Below are 20,712 nucleotides of genomic sequence, written 5' to 3'. Positions count from 1 at the left end.
TATCACTGCCAAACAGCCTGGATACTGATGCTGGCCTGAGAAGTGTACGAAACTCTCTTTAGACAGACTGCATCAGGAGTCAAACTATTAGGATATTTGGGTGGTTAGATGATTTGGATGTTAGGCCCAGAGATCTGACAGCTGCTACATTCATCTCCATAAAGGGGATTTAAGCTACCAGGTGAACCAGACACTTAGGCACCGTTTCTTTGGACGCTACAAGGACGGCTTCTTCCAACAAATGCTTCTATGACTATCCTAGGCTTCTAGAACTGATCAGTTCTCCTTATGAAGGAAAGGTTCTTTATTTAGATATCGTAATACCCAAACAGTCTTGTGTGTCTGGGAGTCCTTTTATTTATTTAAGATGATTTTGCATTTTGGTCTGATTCATTATTTCATGATTGAACAGTCTGAAGCAAAAGAATAATTTTATTTTCTTTCCATATTTCTCAACAGAGTTCCTAACTATCACTCATATGTGTCATTTATAATATGAATACTGTATTGTTTTACAAATATAGTAAAGAACATAAGTTTTGGAGTCAGAAAGACCTGGGAAGAAATTCTGGCTCTTCCATTTTTAAGTTTAATGATTCAAGACCAGTTAATTTCTCATGGCCTCAGTTTCCGCACTTATAAAATGGGGATACTCCCCACCACCCACTGCAAAAATGAGATTTAATGAGGTTATGTACTCGAAACACCTGACACAGAGCTGGATGTAAAAAATAAAGACGATCAGAACACTTCGGAGCAAAAACAACATAGATCTCAACCATTTAGACTCTCCTTGGCTTCTAACTATGCATTGTTTTGTTTGTTATTCTCCCAACGTGGTTTCACTTTGATTTTTATAATCATATTAGTGTTATTTTAAAAACTAATTTCCCTGACTTTTGAGTTGGATAAATAAAAATGAACTGGGCATGAGTACACTGATTTCTTTGGCTTACCATTCTCTTTCTCCACCAGAAATAAACAAATGACACAGTCTGCTTTTTGTCTTTTTCTTCCTGTTATCCTAGAGAAGATATCTTTTATGAACACTGGTCATTTTTTTTTTTTTTCATGTAAGAGATTTGGACCTAATTCTGAAGCTTGAAAATGCCTTCTTAACTGTGAAAGTGCTATGAAATTATACTGCTTTAGTAACAAACTTATTCTTTTTTTTGCCAATTAATTCAATTTACTCTTCTAAATGTCATAATTCCCCAAATTACATGATTTCGCCTATATAAATGTGTCTATCCTAATACATATTCAGCTATTCTATCTCCTGAATTTGTATATGTAATTATGGCCTCTCTTTTCAATTAGATTATAATCCCTACAAGAGTAAGGGCAGATCTTCTGTCTCTTCATATCTTCATTGTCATATGCTATATTGAAAAGGTATTCAACATTTATTGATGATAAATGCTATAATGTGGAAATAAAAGTAACAGATATATATGTTTATCTTCTCATTGTTAATTATATTCAAATTTTCTGAAGGTATAGATCTGATTTTAAATGTCTATTTCATTTTCCTAATGTAAGGTTTTGTGAACCTGTGTTCATTTTTTCTCGAAATTACTTAAACATTTTCTTTCCCTTTTATCTGACTTTAACACCAGTAATCTTATGTATACCCTAGATATTTTCTACATTAAGAGAAACGTCTGACTTTAGCTCTTATGTCTTTACTTTTAATCCATACAGTATGTTATCCTTTATTTTACTTCTTTAACTTTACTTTACATCTGCTTAAATTGCTCCAGTGATCCCAGCCCAATACTGAATGTTTATCTTGAATTGTAATGTTCAAGCTTTATACTCTTGAGATCCTTGGGGAAAGATGATTATTTAGTTTGGGCTACTGTCACATACCTAATGAAGATATCTAAACATTTAGTACAATATATAAATGAAAATAAATATTAAAACCAGAGTAATACAGTACTGAGAGAACAAGAACAAGCACCATGACTGATCTATGTGATGATTAAAATCCCCATTACCAATTCCACTACAAAGTATGAATTAAAAGTTCACAATCTGAGAACATGGGTATTTCCAAAATGGAAACCTCAGTAGGCCGTATACACACAGGATGAGGAGAGAGGAAAACCTACAGTATATGCCAGACACAGTGCAAGAAGTTTCTTACCTTTCAGCTCACTTCAATCAATAGCACATCTATTCTAGTAGGTTGCTGGTATTACTCTACCTTAAGGTGGCGCTTGTGGCAAAGAACCTGCCTACCAACACAGGAGATTCAAGAGAGGCAGGTTTGATCCCTGGGTTGGGAAGATCCCCTGGAGTAGGAAATGGCAACTCACTCCAGTATTTCTGCCTGGGAAAACCCATGGACAGAGCAGCCTGGCGGTTACAGTCCATGGGAACGCAAAGAGACACGACTGAGCAACTAAGCACAAATACACTACTAACACTTATAATTTAACATGATAAAATTGAATGCAAAATATGCTCCTTTTGCTTTTTGTGAACATTAATTTCAGGGTCTTTATTCTGAACGTATGGTTAGTTTAACATCATAGAACTGTTTTCCATATTTTTCAGTACAATCACAAAATAAATTCCATAAAGTCATATGAGGAGCCTGGTTTATAAATCCCAATATTAATCATGGAAAGACATATAAACAAATACATTTAAGGAGTCTATGTAAGGTCAGTTTTTTTATGAACCAAATAATACTGAAGGAAAAAAAAATCCAAACTTGATTTTGTTTTTAGGACTAAAACCAAGGAGATTAACTTATTTTTGTACTTAATAACTAGCCCCTGCCTAGTGGGCAGTGGACTTGGCAGAATATTCAATGATCTCACCAAGAGCCCAAGTAACGTAATGACATTAGACTGTGTGTTTATACTAGGTAATACCACTGAAGCATAAAACACAATGCATCCTGACATAATTCAGTTTGTAAAACCAAATGCATTCAATAGCCCCATAAAATAATGGCAAACAATGGAATATGTCTGAATTACACAGACTAGGAACATAGATAACCATGTACTCATCCACCCAGTCAATACACTGAGCATCTCGACAGCAGTGGGTACTATAAGGACCATAATGACAAATCAGATGTGACCATTTCCTTTGGAAACCTAGGTGGGAGACAAGATATGGATGACAAAAACGTGAAGACTAGGTGAGAAACAGAATAAACTTGATGCCATGAAGTGTTACAGGATGTCAGAGAAAGGCAGTATCATGGGTGGAGAGGGTGTCCCAGAAAGGCTTCCAGATGGCACTGGAGCTGTCTGGAAGCATGGACTGGATTTCAGCAAAAAAGGGACAGATGCCCAGGCAGAGGGAGTGGTCCAGTTGTGGGCGGCCACCAGCCCCTTTGACCAGAGCAGAGATTGTGTATAAGGGAAGGAAAGGCAAAGCTGGGCCTGTAGGTTTAGCAGGGCCCTCAAGGCCGGTCTAGCAGAGTGACCGGACCACTAAAGGTTTTCCTCCTGGAGAAGGAAATGGCACCCGACTCCAGTACTCTTGCCTGGAAAATTCCATGGATGGAGGAGCCTGGGAGGCTACAGTCCATGGGGTTGCCGAGTCAGACACGAATGAGCGACTTCACTCACTACTTCCAGGTCAGTCTAACAGAGTGACAGGACCACGGAAGGTTTTCCTCAGGGAATGACACAATCCACCTGTTCCTTTAAGAACTCAGTAGGGCAGGTTGGAAGAAGAGATTGAAGGCTGAAATTCCATTTCAGTTCAGTTCAGTTCAGTCGCTCAGTCGTGTCCGACTCTTTGCGACCCCATGAATTGCAGCACGCCAGGCCTCCCTGTCCGTCACTAACTCCCGGAGTTCACTCAGACTCATGTTCATCGAGTCAGTGATGCCATCCAGCCATCTCATCCTCTGTCGTCCCCTTCTCCTCATGCCCCCAATCCCTCCCAGCATCAGAGTCTTTTCCAATGAGTCAACTCTTCGCATGAGGTGGCCAAAGTACTGGAGTTTCAGCTTTAGCATCATTCCTTCCAAAGAAATCCCAGGGCTGATCTTCAGAATGGACTGGTTAGATCTCCTTGCAGTCCAAGGGACTCTCAAGAGTCTTCTCCAACACCACAGTTCAAAAGCATCAATATTTCAGTGCTCAGCCTTCTTCACAGTCCAACTCTCACATCCGTACATGACCACAGGAAAAACCATAGCCTTAACTAGACAGACCTTTGTTGGCAAAGTAATATCTCTGCTTTTCAATATGCCATCTAGGTTGGTCATAACTTTCCTTCCAAGGAGTAAGCGTCTTTTACTTTCATGGCTGCAGTCACCATCTGCAGTGATTTTGGAGCCCAGAAAAATAAAGTCTGACACTGTTTCCCCATCTATTTCCCATGAAGTGATGGGACCGGATGCCATGATCTTCATTTTCTGAATGCTGAGCTTTAAGCCAACTTTTTCACTCTCCTCTTTCACTTTCATCAAGAGGCTTTTGAGTTCCTCTTCACTTTCTGCCGTAAGGGTGGTGTCATCTGCATATCTGAGGTCATTGATATTTCTCCCAGCAATCTTGATTCCAGCTTGTGATTCTTCCAGCCCAGCGTTTCTCATGATGTACTCTGCATAGAAGATAAATAAGCAGGGTGACAATATACAGCCTTGACGTACTCCTTTTCCTATTTGGAACCAGTCTGTTGTCCCATGTCCAGTTCTAACTGTTGCTTCCTGACCTGCATACAGATTTCTCAAAAGGCAGGTCAGGTAGTCTGGTATTCCCATCTCTTTCAGAGTTTTCCACAGTTTATTGTGATCCACACAGTCAAAGGCTTTGGCAATTTAGGCAATCCCATTTAGGAGGCTTTATTTTGGTCCAGGCATTTGAATATGAAGGAGAAGTGGAGGGAAGGAAATTAACATTTATTAAGAGCTCACTTTGTGTAAGGCATTTGTTTTAGCTTTAATATTTCACTTAAATCTCATGGAAAAAACTCTGAAAGGTAAATAGTGTTGACTCAGGTGTTCGGTTGAGGAAATTAAGTCTCCAAGAGATGAGCAGTTTGCCTAAGGTCACTGAATTAGTAAAACACAAAGCGGGAGGGGACAGGAGTCAGCAGCTGAGACTTTAATGTCCAGGTTACCTAAACTAGACCAGGTTGATAAACAGACTTCTTTTCACAGGTTCCCTGCTATTCACGATTGGGAGTTCAATATTTTAGCTGTGTCTCTGGTACAGATCTAGAGAGACTTACATAGACTGGGAGAAGGATTCTGACAACACAGAGGTTTAACGCTGAATGCTTGAATGCTTAAATTATGGAAACTCTTCTGCCCCAAACAACCACAGAAACCTGCCTGCTGCACAGATTGCTTCTAATGACTGAACAGTGTCTCATCCATCTCTGACCCCCTCAGGAGTATGCCCAGGGTCTGGCACTGCCAGGGCTCAAGAAAAAAGCTGTCATATTTCCACAGATGAGGTCACCCCAACCCCTGGGATGAATTTTGCTCCTCACCAGGTGAATATAAGGCTAGGCCAAGGAGCTCAGTAGCATGGCAACTTTATGCCCGTCTTCTCTGTTCTTCTGTCTCAGCTGTTAGCTTTGGGTGTTCTTGCTTAGCACTGGGATCTAGCCTTCCCCTTCAGCTTACAGTAGGTATAACCCTGTCTTGCTTTTTAGACCAGCAGCCTTGTCTTTGAACTCTGCCACACATCACTTCCTCTCTCTCCAAGAAGATACGAAATATAGCAGGACTTCTCTGATATCAACTCTCGTCTTGTTGAAACCTGCCAGGCTTCCCTCACGCGGTGCTTATGCGCCAAGTCTACTGTAAAGGCCCCCAGACTGTCCCAGATCGCCTAGACTACTTCCGCTGGTCTGGAGAGCCATTAGACCCCAGCTCTTTCTGGTCTAGCCTGTGCTTCCGCGTGATGAAAAGACTTTTGGCGATAATCATTGTAACAGTACTGGTAGTACCCATACTTATATAGCATTTACTATGTGCCAGGCATTGTTCTATGTGTCTTATAAATATTCATTCCTATAGCCATTACATTGTTAATAGCCTCATTTTATTGATGAAAGAAAAGCAAAACAGAAAACCTGAGGTCGAGAGACTACTTTACTTGTCTAAGGTGACACAGCTTGAAAATGGCAGAGCCAGAATCTGAACCCAGGCATTCTGGCTATAGTTCATTCCCATAACCACTCTGCTCTCCTGCCTCTCCAGTGGCAGTGAGAAGATGAAGAACATGTCATTAGTGAATGTACTTTCTAACGTAAATGCTCTGTTTAATACAACTGGTGTAATACTGCTTGCTACCAATGGTTATCAGGCTTAGGATAATTTTTAACTATAAATCTGAACCCTAAAATCAGTTACAAAAAAAGCCCTTTACATGATGCTGTTGATATATGAGTATTTTCATTGTGACTGAAAATACTACAGATGTTCTGCATTTAGGCTAGTCTAACAAGACAGTAGGATTCAAAGACAATGCCACTTTGTTCAGCAAAAATAATCCAAGAATATTGGTAGAGAAGATAATCATGAATATGACTCTGACAGACGGGGAAGCAAATGTGAACATTTAAGAATCAAAGTAGAGTTGCTACGAGGATAGATCTTAGAAGTCTTCATCACAAGGGAAAAAAATGAAAGTAGAGACAGTTGACATTGTGGCAAATTGGATAGTTCTGCATACTCTGGTTTATTTGACAAAATGACACATTTCATTGTTATCAATTCAGAAGGTGAACATCTGACTATATTATAATCAAGAATCTAAATAAGAATTAAATAAGCTTATAATAGGTAGCGTGGACTCCTCTGATTTGTATTATTATTCTGACTTAAATATAGATCAGTCATTAAAAAAAAGAAACTGGTTTATATTTATTTATGAGGGGCTGGAGATAAGTGATCAGGACATACCAGAGAGGTGGGCAGTGCAGAGACCATAGGTCCTTGTGGGCCAGAGTAAGATACTGAATTCTGTTCTCAGTATCAGAGGAAGGTTTCAAGTTAGGGGAGTGAGGTAATCTCATCTACATTTTTAAAAGATCATTGTGGTTGCTATTTGCAAAGTGCATTGCAGGGAGTCAAGGATGGATTCCCAGAGACCAATTAGGAAGCTACTGTAGTAGGGAACAGAAGATGGTGGCTTGGACTCAAATTGTACCAGTAGAAACACAGAGAAGTAGATGGAATAGGGACATATTTGGAGGTAGAGCTGACAGGACATGTTGATGTGGGAAGTTAGAGAAAAAGAGCAATCAGGAATGCCTTCAAGTGAATGACTGTGTGATTGAGCAATAGGTGGAAGACTAGGAGAAAAACAAATTTTAGGAGAAATTCAGGTCTGTAGAATTAATAAGTAGAATAATAATACAGTGATATCCGCACTCGAGGAAATGATGGACAACAAACTTTGCACAGAATCATAGGGAATATAATCCCTCATTAGATGGCTTTCCTATAAGCCTACCACTGGTCCAGGACCATTTTCAACTCTGGAAATGAAATGAAAATTTTCACCCTTTCCAGCCTTATGGGGGCATATATTATTTCATAGAACAGCTCTAAACATGCTGAAGGGTGTGAGCACGTGGTAGGTTATTCAGAAGATGTGTGGCGGGGGCCTCCCTGGTGGATCAGTGGTAAAGAATCTGACTTCCAATGCAGGGGACACGGCTTTGATCCCTGGTCTGGGAAAATCCCACATGCCCTGGGGCAACTAAACCTGAGCGCCACGACTACTGAGTCAGTGCTCTAGGGCCTGGGAACCACAGCTACTTAGCCCCTGGGCTCTATATGTGCCGCAATGAGAAGCCCGCACACTGCAATGAAGAGCAGCCCGCACGCATCGCAATGAGAGAAAAGCCCGTGCCGCAGTGAAGATCCACCCCATCCATAAAGGAATAAACCTTAAAATAAAAGAAAAAGAAACTGTGTGGTGAACGCAGTGACACTGCTTGTCCCATTACAGCTGGAGACCATGTAGGCTACAGGTCAAAGAGGAGAGCCAAGAACTCTCAAAACTGCTGTGTACCATGAATCTGAATAACTTCATTCCCTTATTTTAACATTTCTAGTGTGCATGTGTCTTGTGTGTATGTGTACATATGTATGTTTGTATGTGCACATACATGTATATTTCTCTGAGACAACTGGTGGAAAAGATAGGTATGCTCCTAATATTTTTCCAATTATCTGATCAGCGCCTTCCCACAGTGTTTTTATTTTGATTAAAAATAAAATAAAATTAAAAAAAAAAAAAAAAAAAAAAAAGAAATGAAGAGTCATTCCAAACCTGCAGCATGTCACCAAGGTCTGCTGTGCTAATGTCTGGATCCTCGGTGGTGTTGAAGGGCACAGGAGTTATGCGTACAAGGGTGAGCACTCTAGGTTCTGGGTATCTCCACAGCATCATCCCTGGGCTATCTTCGGTTTCATTGTAAAACAAGACTTCATAGACACCAGGCATTTTCAGAGGTTCTGTTAAATGAAAGTATAATTAATTGTATGCTTCTGAAGTGGGACATGTTGGTTTATTACAGCAAGAAAAAATTATGAATATGAAAGAAAAGAATATAAAGAAGCTGTCTGATCATGTTTATATGGTTTAAGAGAGGAACAAATCAAGAATCTTCCCTTAAGAGAGACTGAAAGGCAAAGTACTGTTTTGGTACGGCAGGTATTCAATGCACTTAGTTTTCAAGTGTTGTTGAACTGTCATCATTTACCTAATATGGAGGTAAACACACAGTCATAGTGAGGCTATCGCTACTTACCAGCATCCCGTATATACTGAAATAGACCTGTCCGTAGGTCATCTGAACTTTGTTCACTTTTAAATATCTGATTTTTTTCCAAAGGAGATGGCATTTGTGGAACTGCTTCAGAAACTTTCGCTTCAAAATTTCCTTCCATGTTAAGGTATCCACTGAGTAATTCATGCAGAAGAATTAAGCAATTCAAATGTTCTTGACCCCAGAAAACCTTTAAAATCATATGAAAAATTTTACTGGCTTTAAATACAAATATCTCATGAGGATAATTAGGTACAATCATATTTGAATTAGTTCAAGACTATAATTACATTTATTTTAATTACTGATAATAACCAACCTGTAATTTTTAAGCAATTGACCTTTGAGATGAAATTCTATTATTGGGGAAATACATAGAAACAAGAAAATCAAGCAAATCCTATAATGTGTAGGTAGCAATCAATTTTAAATGCTGAATTGATAATAAAATTATGTAGATGAGAGGTAATGTTTATGAATTAACTTAGTTAAGCAGGAAAAGAACATTGAATACAGTATGAGAGAAGCAATGAAGATCCTTTCAGGTCAAAATGTTAATAATAACAGGTTTGTAGAATAGCTTCTATTTTGTCATGAGATTACATGAACACATCCTGCTATTAGGGTTCCTTTCTTTGTACTTTGAGTCTTCAGAGAAAAAGAGAAGGAAGATGCTCAATGAGCTTGAACTTAAAAGGCTCCCAATTTCAGTGTTCAGTGAGAAAGTACCAACCAACACAGCCCTTGAGAACCAACTGTACAGGAGCTACAGTAGAGTTTCAGAACAAACTCTTGCTACTTCATCTAACAGAAAGGATCACCTTCCCTTTTTCTGCAGGTGAAGACTTAGTCTATAACAGAAGGATGGCCAGTGGGGAATAATGATTAATGTCAGAGGACTTAAACATTTAATAAAGTTGAATTTCTCCAAATATTTTGGGTGAAAGCATTACAACTGTAATTTCCCAGAGAACCAGGTAATACAGAAAAGAAGAAAAGAATATACAAAGGTAGAAGAGAATAAGCCTATGCTTTGTGGGCAAGTTTTAAACCCTAAGTTTAAGTCCTACCTCTGGAATTAAGGCATCTCAGAAATGAAGGTAAGAGATATGATACTAAGTCTATTTTTTCCTCATCAATCTTATTTGTATTGATTGTATTGAATCTGAAAAAAATAGTGATAGGTGAAAAGTCAAGCTGGCGAGTCAAATACCATGCTCCAGCTCTTAAAATGTCAAAAGGCTTTATAATATAGAGATTATATACTTTGTTTTGCTTTTATTCTTATTTTTAATGTGGAGTTACTTTGCTTCCTTGGAAAAATGGTAATGCAATTAATATTCTTGACAAAACAACACATAAGCACAAGCTTAGTAAATATATGAAGATATATAACAGATACTAAAAATCTCCAGACCAATATAAAGCAGTAAGTTATTAGGCTCTGCCCACATCGAGCTCTGTGTCAGTAAGAAAACTAGTGAAACAGTGGAGGCAAGACAGCTTTCAGATGAAAACAAGAAATTCATACTTAATATGCCTCAACTATTAACAAATTAGTCATTTCCACTTTCTATAACTCTGAATTTCTCAAGCTCTTTAGATCTGTGTCACATTTGGGGGATATCAAATCATACCAAAAAAACCTTCAAATTCTATCCAAATAGAAAATTATCAAGAAATAAATTGGATAACCTCACATATTCTGTACTTGGCTGCAAATCAAATGCATAAAACACTGCAGTGTGAAGTTGTATGTCATGTTAGTCATCAGACAGCATAACAGCTAAACAACATGTCATTAGGAAATGGCTCATGTATTACTGATGACACTGCCTGAGACAGGCTGACTACTTTATAGTAGAAAAGTCTACACATTAGGAAAAAGTTTATTGATTCAGCAATTCCAAACATGTCCTCACAATACTTATGCGCAAATATTCATAGCAGCATTATTCATAATAGCCAAAAGTGGATGGAATCTAAATGTCCATCAACTGCTGAATGGATAAATAAAATGAGGTACATCAATACAGTGGAGTATTATTTGGTTGTAAAAAGGAATAAAGTACTGGCACCTGCAGAAACATCAATGAACCTTGAAAACATTATGCTAAGTGAAAGAAGCTATTCACAAAAGACCGCATTTCATATGATTCCATTTATATGAAATGTCCAGAAGAGTCAGAGACAGAAAATAGTGGTCTCCTAGTTCTGGGGAGGGGATCAGAGGATGATGGGGAGTGTGAATGGTTGAAGGGTTTTGGAAGTAGGTGTGTGAGAATATTTTAAAATGGATTGTTGTGATGACCACATGACTCTGTGAATACATTAAAAAAATCACTGAATGGTATACTCTAATTAGGTGAATTGTATGGTTTGTGAATTATGTTTCAATAAAGCTGTTAAAAAAGTTTAGTAAGACACCAATCCGACAATACCCTTTCTCACCACACTAAGTTTAAAATTCAATGAAACAGTTCAAAAAAATGAACAAAGGCTAGTTTAAAACTTGTGGGAAAAAATGGGGCCAATCCCCACAGACCTGTAGCAGACCTCCTCTTACATCAATGGATATTTTTGGTATGGACTGTTCTGGGCCTGGATCGCCACTGTGTTTACACCATTTAGCTTCCAAATTGGCAGTAGCACAACACGGTCCTATTAGAATCCGACTTCTTTCTTTGAGACACGTTTTAAGAAGAAAATCATTTACGCTGAGTAGAAAAGATGACCCAAGAATCACACCTAGAGGGTAAAAAAAAAGAAGAGATGGAGAGAGGTAGATAATATAAGTCTTCCTTGTCAAGAAAAAAAGGATGATTGGGCAAGAATTATCTGAATTTTTTAAGAGTGTCAACTCATCCTTTGTCAGAGTTTTCTTTTCAGTTGGCTTTTCCCCACAGTTTCATGCCATTTATATAGAATTCTAGCTATGAAGCAGGTATACCTTATTCACATTCCTAACAAAGCAATATTTGCCAAAACATTATGACTTTTTCCATGTGTGAGCATTTTAAGTTTTATGAGTAGAGACATTTTCATTAAACTGTGCAAGTTTTTCAAACAACTACATTAAGAATGAGAACAGCTGCTTCATTTGTCTATTGTTAACATGATGGGAGAGGGCAATTTTCTGTGATTTCTTAGAGTAACAGAGTACAGTATATTACTTTGCTAGACACTCAAGTTTTTGACTGGCCCATGTTAAAATTCAAAACAATCAAAATATATAACATGTGTTTTCTAAAAAATTTAGTTTAGTCCAAACTTCACACATCATAACCACTTGAAGTTTACAAAGTTTTAAAAACAGATAGTGGCAGGTTAGATTTATGGGAAAAACTATATGCTATAGTTCAAAGTAAATATATCCAGAAAAGGAATACACTTTAAAATGGAGCTTTTCTTTTGAACTTAACTAGAAGTGTAGATCAAAACCTTTTCATAAAACCAATGGCACACTTTAAGATATTTGGATGAAAAGTCAGAGTGGTGGGTTAACTTTCCCCTAAGGAGTCCATATTCTGAATTGTCATTGTGAATATTGAATTTCACCAGACCACATTTGTAATGTCTATGGCTTATTTTTCTAATGATATTTGATCCTTAAAAGAGATGAAAGATTAAAAAACACCTTAGACCCACGGTATACATGTTTCAAAGTACAATACCCACATTGGCTTTTTTAATTCTGTGGAGACTTGAAAACTGCATATATGTTGTATGTTCCTACTTTAGAAATAAGACAAACCATGCAACTTCTAATATTCCACAGAAGACAATCACATTCACAAAAATGTGAGGGTTAAAGACTTTTGTTAAAAATCGTGACGGTGGAAATCAATTTCTTAAATTTGTTCATCAAATGTATTGTGGCAATAAGACTTCTGTTTCACTTACATAATTTTCTACACTTCGCTTAAAAAAAAATAGAACAGTAAATTAAAAAATTCAGAACAGGCCCTCAAATACACAAGAATCAACAATCATCTTTATTAACGGAGAGACAGAATGACTTCTGACTTACCTGCATTATATTTCCTAAAATGTTTAATTCTCAACAGTAAGTACTTGCTAAATGAAACATATCAATTCCTTATTCAGAAATTTGTCACAATGGGATTATAAAGGTAGGGCTTAATTGAGTACAATCATCTAGCAAATGAGCATTAAAGGAATGTCAGAATTACAATACCCATTATTCTCAAATATGAATACATGCATCTTCATACTACCCTACAATGAAATACCCCATTATCTGGTGGAGAATTCCATGGACAGAGGAGCCCGGCAGACTACAGTCCAGGGGGTCGTCACAAAGAGTCAGACACAACTGAGCAACTAACAACAACAATCTTAATGTGAATGCTCTATTGGTCCCTCACACAGGAAGTGTTAAAGGTCTTCTAGGTTTTTAAATCTTAGTGTTTATCATTCTCATCAGGTACCCGGATTGGATAAATCTGGGGCCCACTTTGAGAGCTCACTCTTAGATATGTTTCTAACACTTATCAATTTCTATGTCACTCTATCTAACTCTATTCTTCTAAAGTCTTTCTTCTGATCCGGGATCCAATCTAGAATCCTCAGTTTTCTTTAATTAGTGACAGATCCTCTAGTTTTTTTTTTTTTTTTGGTCTTTCATGACCTTGATTCTCTTAAACAGTCCAGGCCATTATCTTGCAGAATATCTCTCAATTTGGATTTATCTGGTGTTTTCTCATTAGAATGAGGTTATGCATTTTTGGCAAGAATACAAGAGAAGTGATATTTTTCTCAGCGCATCATAGTGGAGCGATACTGATGTTTTACTACCTGCTGGTAATATTAATCTTCATAACATAGCTAAAGTGGTGTCTATCAGGTTTCATCACTGTTATTTTTCCATATGTAAATAATAATTATCTTGTGGGGAGGTATCTGGAGATTATCCATGTATCCTCTTTTACATCAAACTTTCAGTCACTAAATTAGTAGCATTCATCAATGGTTCTTGCTTGCAACAGTTATCACTGTGGGGTCGGGTAATGTTAATCTTCAATTTCTCTTATTCTTCTACATTTATTAGCTAATTCCCTGGTGGCTTAGATGGTAAAGCGTCTGCCTACAATGCAGGAGACCCAGGTTCAATCCCTGGGTTGGGAACATCTCCCGGAGAAGGAAATAGCAACCCACTCCAGTACTCTTGCCTGAAAATCCCATGGACGGAGAAGCCAGGTAGGCTACAATCCACGGGGTCACAAAGAGTCAGACACAACTGAGCGACTTCACTTTCACTTTCATTCTATAGTAAAAAGAGCTGTCCCGTCTACCCTCTTTATTAGTTCAATTATTTATTTATACCAGTATGGATTCATGGATATCAATTTTATGAGCACTAATCTAATACTTTCATTATTTTACTTTGTTGCTTAAATTTTTGGCCATTGGGAATCCCTTCAAGTTGATTCCTATGTCATTCTGATATATCCCTATCATTTTTTGATAACTTCTTTATTTTCTGGCCACAAGATGTTTCAGGCTCAATAGTATTTTTTTCCCCATCCCATCTCTAGCATTAGTCATTTCTGCAGAGTTTTGATTTCTTTTGCTAAAGAACGGTAGCTAGAAACCAAAATCTGGGTGGTAGGTATGCTCATTGCTGCTAAGGTGTCACTGCTCCTAGAGCCTCTCAGCAGAGTGGGCTAAGAAGTATATGTATGTTTACTGCACATGTATACACACACATCAATATTTTTCTGTATCAGTAAATACTTTAAATGAATTCATACTGATACCTCTAGTTCTAATCCAAAACCACAGAATTTGGTTTCTAGCCTATTCTCTCTTTTTTTAACTCTTTATTTTGTATTAGCGTGTAGTCAATTACAAACAATGTTGTGATGGTTTCAGGTGAACAGCAATGGGACTCAGTCATACATATACATGTATCCATTTTCCCTCAAACAGCCAGGTTGCCACATAAAATTGAGCAGAGGTCCTGTGCTATTCAGTACATCCTTGTCAGTTATCCACTTTAAATGCATAGTCCCTTTTCTTATTTGTAATCTCTTCCTATGATAGTGAGAAACCTGCAGAGTACTCCTTCAGATGTACTCATTTCTAATCATCCTCAAAACATCACTTGGAGAGAGTGGTCAAAATTAAAGCAAAAGAACTAAGACAGACATAAAGGACAACTTTATTAAAGCAAAGGTAATCATCTACCAAAAAAAAAAAAAAAAAAGACTATCAAAAGGAAGGGCTGATATTTATCCCTGAAAGTCTAAGAACGGGCTTGACAACATTTTGTCTGGAGCATACAGATGAATATTACCTTTCTCACTCTCTCTACAGCACTTTTCATTTATACAAAGACATTTGTAAGTACATAAAATTTTCTTTGTAGAAGTAACTTCATACATACATACAGAATTTGAACCTTACTAGTTATTTCTAATATGCAGCAATGATCTCAAAATACTGATACTATACTGTCTAAAGTAGTTTCTGTGGTTTTACCTTAAAAAAAGAGTAGAACTGGAATGAGAAAATTTACTATGTATTCCTCAGAAAGTGCCTACCTCTTCTCAAAGAATGCAGTGTTGGTGGAAGGTTTTTCTTAATTCCCTAACATTACACAACTATAAGTATTTATTGCCTGAGTGAGGAGGGGATGTAAGAAAAAATTCTAGACTTGCATTTTTACATTAAAAAAATCGAAATGTTGACAGCCTTTGTGTTACTGTGTATGCTGCTGAACACATGAACATTTTCCTACTGTCATACAAATTCTATTCTTTTTTGCTCAGGTAGAGAGAACAAGACACCTAGAATTCCTGGGCGAGTGAAGATAAAGGTAGGGACTGAGATCTTGGGAAAATGGCCCAGATATAGTGAATGAATGGCCAGGCAAACATCTGGGAGCCTGAAACAGGAAGAAAGGGGCATCAGACTCAGGAGCACACTGAGGAGGGAAGAGACACACTACGACTGAAATTCAAGAGACCATGCAGTTGAGTCAGGTGCTGACCCAGCTACAGCTATATTTTAGCAATGGCAGAATTTGATAACTGGTTTTCTACAAAGTAGACTCGTAGGGCTAGGAACCTGCTGAACTTTCTAGATTTTCAGCTTTGAGTCTCACTGGGGTTTGATCTGGTTCAAGAATGAACATGAGATTTAATGAAAAACAGTGAGGCTCAGCTGGTAAAGAATCTGCCTGCAACACAGCAGACAAGGGAGATGTGGGTTCAATCCCTGGGTTGGGAAGATCCCCTGGAGGAGGAAATGGCAACCTGCGTGTGTGCACGCACACACACACACACACACACACACACACACACACACAGTGAGGCACAATACTTTGGGGAAAGAAACCGTTCCTCTTGCTTTCCAGTTTTGAAGTCAAGAAAATGAAGGCTGCTGGCAGCCACCTTATGCAGGATATTTCAGTGAACTTCTTTACTATCATGGCTTTAAGGATAATTTCTTGGGACATTATCCATAACTATGCCTCAGTTCTGAAATAAGTGCTACTCCCATGCTTCTAACTTGTCTATAGAGAATTTGGATATCCTGGAAAACTTCTAACTTGATATTTATGCAGGTATGTATTCGTCATTGAACCAAAATTTACTGGTTATCTACCATACAGTGGGGTATACACAAAGATAAAGTGAATGATTTGCCATTCTCTTTTACATCACAAGATTTTGCCATTTGTTAGCCTCAAGCCTCAATTTGTCAGCTTCAAGTTCTGAGATCTCATTGAGAGGGGAAAAAAAAGACAACCAACAATATGTATAATATTGACTCCGTTAAGCAAGGGAACTGTTGAAAAACACAAATACTTCCCTATTATCATACAAATACTTTGTTTTTGCTTTTTATTCATTTTATCTGCTGTCTGTTCTTTCACTCTAAATCAAATATATAATTGAACACCTTTTCTGTAAGGCCCTGTTATTTTCTTTCCCTCTTCATTTCCCCTCCCTCTAGTCTTACTTTTTCTAATCCTTTACAGTCTGTACATACATACGTACTGAGTCATTTCAGTCATGTCTGACTCTTTGCTACCCTATGGACTGCAGCCTGCCAGGCTCCTCTGTGCATGGGATTCTCCAGGCAAGAATACTGGAGTGGGTGGCCATGTCCTCCTCCAGGGGATCTTCTTGACTGAGGGATTGAACCTGCATCTCTTAATTCTCCTGCATTGGCAGGTGGGTTCTTTACCAGGAGCACCACCTGGGAAGCCCCTCCAGCCTATTTCTCAAGTCTACCAGCACTGATCATGAGTTTGAACTCACAGAGGATACTGAGAATTAAGATGCTAATGTTGACAGTGAGGATGCAGGAACAGGCACTGCCTAAAGGCTTTATGCAAACACCTGACCTGTAGACATAAATGTGCCCTACCTGGTCCCTTGTCTCCTTTCTTCTCTTTCATGTCTTACACCTACAAGGAAATTAGGTATGGTTTACTCTTGAGACTTAAGCAAGTAATTTAACTTATCCTCACGTGCCTACCTATCCACTACACCTGCTACACACACCAAAGCTGTGGCTTTGCTCCTCGATGAGGAGATCCAGTTACTTGTGGGATCACAGAAAGGTTAACCCACAAGTACCGGTTTTTAAGTTTAAAATAGAGCCTCCATTTCCTTCTGAACATTTCCTGCTACATTTTTAAAAAGCTACAATAAAATAAGAGAAAAATATATTAGTTCAAGTGGTTTTAATCTTAGTGTAAATGACCAGTAATAAGAGATTATGGTGATCACTTCATAAGAAAGAGTGGTGATAAATTTCACAGAGTCATTTATAAATGCTAAACCAAAGTTCACACTTTTACCACAAAATATGAAAATAATCCCTGGGACTCAAGACAGGGTTATTAATTCTCCTTTCCCCTTTCTTTTACTCTGTGAGAAGCTGGCCTATGGGACATCATCCCTTCCTTTTTGTTTTCTTTGTTTTTTTTCCATCAGGAAACATACTAAATATCTTCCTTGGGATGAAATGAATCTTATTTTATATTATCACCACACATATAAACCCAAAGCCACAAAGAATACTCAGAGTTCATTCAAGATGGATACTTATCCATTCAAAATCTGGAATAAATGGCAACAGAAAGTGAGTTAAAGGCATGTGTTAATCTTCTTCCTAATGGACTAATGCAAGGTGGGACAAAATGACTACAAGTAAAAATAATAAACAAACAAACCCACCAAACTTCTTAGCATTGAAACACTGGAAAAAGTTGAATAAATGTGGCAGTTTTACCACTCCCCTGCACCTGTGTGTGTGTTCACATATAGCAAATATGACAAGATGCTAACATTTGTTCTAGCTCAAGAGTATATAGGCATTTGATGTGTTATCTTTACATTTTCCATACTTTCAATTTTCCCGTAAATTTCCAAAAATAATGAGAAAAGAAAATAAAGAAATATGCTGCAAAATTATAAGATTTAGAATGATCATAAAATTTAAAAGCATGAATATTTTAAAAAACATGGATATTATTAAAGCTATTTATGCAATCACTGATCAGGTCATTTTGTAAAATTTAATTTTGAAATAATTTTAGGCTTTCAGCAAAATTGATCTTTCATTTAGTTTCCCTTACTGTTAACAACTCATATAAACTATAGTACTATTCTCAAAAGCCAGAAAATTAATATTGATACAACACTACTAATAAACCTTATATAAATTTCACCAGTTTCTCCCTTCGTGTCCTGTTCTTGTCCCAGGATACAACCCAGGATCCTGTCTTGCTTTCTGCAACTGTGGGATCAGGTCATTTTTGACCAAACATATCCCCTCTTCTCTCTACCTCCTTACATTCAATAGAATACTTCTCTGCCCGACTCTTCCACTAGCCTTGTCCAAAGATCTGTATTTATATATTTAATTTCAGTTGTAGCAAACTAATGGCAGACACTTAATTAAAGTAAATGAGGTGTATCAACACGGAGAAGTTAATTTCAGAACCAACTGGTGTGATAAACAGAAATAATCTTGGTTTGTTTGCATATTGACTTACTTTTCATTGAGTGTAAAAATTCAGTTCAAGGAACAAATAGTTTCCTGATCTTTACAATACTCCTTCAGAAGACTAATAAATGCAAACCACTTGCTTTGGAGAATGTTTACAAAATGCTGCCAGCCCTACCTCGTCAATCTCTGCTAGATCTTTAGCAAGGTGCCTACTATCTACATGCTGACTGTGCAAAGCGCGGTCTACATCAGGCTTCTGTACATCAACAGAAAGAGTACTCAGTGATGACACGTGCTAGCAAAGCATATCCAGGTATTTTTATCCAGCTGGAAATAATCTATGGTTACTACAAAATCACCAAGCATTGTTAGATACATCCAGAAGTCAATTTGCATAATAGTGAAGCATGAGGATTACTCAGAAAGTGAGAAGGGAAAAATTTTTTAAGTGATTAGATGACTAGGAAAAAAATTCTGTAAGTCTGGTCCACGAAAGAGATGATTAGAAATCTTTTCATTTCTAGTTCCTTCAACTAATTATGTTGAAGCATTAAAAAAAAAAAAGGCACTTGAGTATTTTTTTTTTTTTTGGCTGCACCATGCGACATCTTAGTTCCCTGACCAGGGATCAAACCTGTGCACCCTGCAATGGAAGCACGGAGTCTTAACCACTGGACTGCCAGGGAAATCCTCGCACTTGGGTATTCTAATCATGAAAATAGCTGGTTTTTCCCCTCTTGATCAGAATATGTAAGTGGTTCAGATCTTATTTAATTACATCCTATTTTGTAATATGCCTGTATCTGTATCTGTTATTAAAGTTGTAATATAGGATAAGATTAAGGTATGAAACAAAATATAACAAAACTGTTAGAGAACTACATGGACACCACTGTTTAAGCTGACAGGGATGTTCTTCCCAACAAAGTTACTAAAAAGTCTAGCTCTCAAAATGAGAGTCCGGTTGGCTAGTCGACCTGCTAACACATATTCCTTCTCTGAAGCACCTGATGATTTCCCATTGGTGAGATTTCCAGGAACTCTCATCTAGGCCTCATCAATAAGTAAAAGCTGGAACTTCTAGTCTAATCCAAACCTATTCTCTGGACATGAAAAAATGATAAGCAGCAGGAAAAGATTTTATTTTTTTTTCACATAAAGAAAGGCAGAAAGGCTATTTATACTTAGCCTGGGAAAGGCTACCCACTCTAGTATTTTGGCCTGGAGAATTCCATGGACTTTATTTATAGTCCATGGGGTTGCAAAGAATCGGATATGATTTTGACCTTCATTTGTCTGGAAAAGGTATTTTTTTGAGAAATGTTTTAGAACTCTTGGATCCTAGAAAAACTAAACTGAACATACCAAAGGGAGATGCTGGACATGCTTTGCCTCTTTCTTCCCCTCCAATCTGCCACCATGCTTGCTGTTTTTACAGTGGTGTCAGTTTGTTAGGGAAGTAAAACTTGACTGGATCATGTAGCTTTATTTAAAAAAAGCAGACTAAGAAATCTGTGCATAGTGGAAAGTGTATAACAACCTGCTTATAGAGGAAAGAATAACTGTAAATATATATTTTGAAAGTTTCTTAGATGAACACAGTAGCTAGTTAACTTAATGAGGAAACTGCTGGTGGATTAATTTTTTTTAAATCAGTCACATGAATAGAAAAACTGGTATCAAAACACTGTTGAAAACAAAATGGCTTCCTAAGCAATTCACTGCAATGGCTTAGAAACCGATACTCATCTCGTGATCCAGGTTTTTAAAGACTGGTTTAATAGAAACCAGAAGCTAGGAGACGTGTTATAGCTCCCCGTGCACCCTGGAGTACCCCTGGACAAATCACTTAATCTCGGCATCTTTAAGTAAGGGAGTTCAGACTAGCTCAATGGGCCTCAACCTAGGGTTCTCTGATACGCAAGGAATACCATATAGTAATGCTGG

At 37.7% G+C, this 20,712-nt stretch overlaps 1 protein-coding gene and 1 non-coding gene across 13 annotated transcripts in view; one reads left to right on the top strand and one right to left on the bottom strand.

The window, feature by feature from the left end:
- The window catches only part of VPS13B (vacuolar protein sorting 13 homolog B), an 848,142-nt gene that overhangs the window by 156,950 nt on the left and 670,480 nt on the right, over positions 1-20,712 (bottom strand). For all 12 annotated transcript variants that reach the window (XM_044928327.2, XM_025264770.3, XM_025264772.3 and 9 more), the window contains 3 exons: positions 11,321-11,523; positions 8,758-8,965; positions 8,277-8,461 (listed from right to left, as the gene is read on the bottom strand). In XM_044928327.2, coding sequence (XP_044784262.2) covers positions 8,277-8,461; positions 8,758-8,965; positions 11,321-11,523 — 596 coding nt within the window. The remainder of the gene's footprint in view (positions 1-8,276; positions 8,462-8,757; positions 8,966-11,320; positions 11,524-20,712) is intronic.
- On the top strand, positions 13,852-13,923 carry TRNAC-ACA. The gene has a single exon. It is a non-coding gene; the product is annotated as a tRNA-Cys (tRNA).

Source organism: Bubalus bubalis, chromosome 15 (assembly GCF_019923935.1).
Source record: "Bubalus bubalis isolate 160015118507 breed Murrah chromosome 15, NDDB_SH_1, whole genome shotgun sequence".
Lineage (NCBI taxonomy): Eukaryota > Metazoa > Chordata > Mammalia > Artiodactyla > Bovidae > Bubalus > Bubalus bubalis.
The sequence above is the reverse complement of the archived record's forward strand: the minus strand, read 5'-3'. Positions and strand labels throughout refer to the sequence as shown.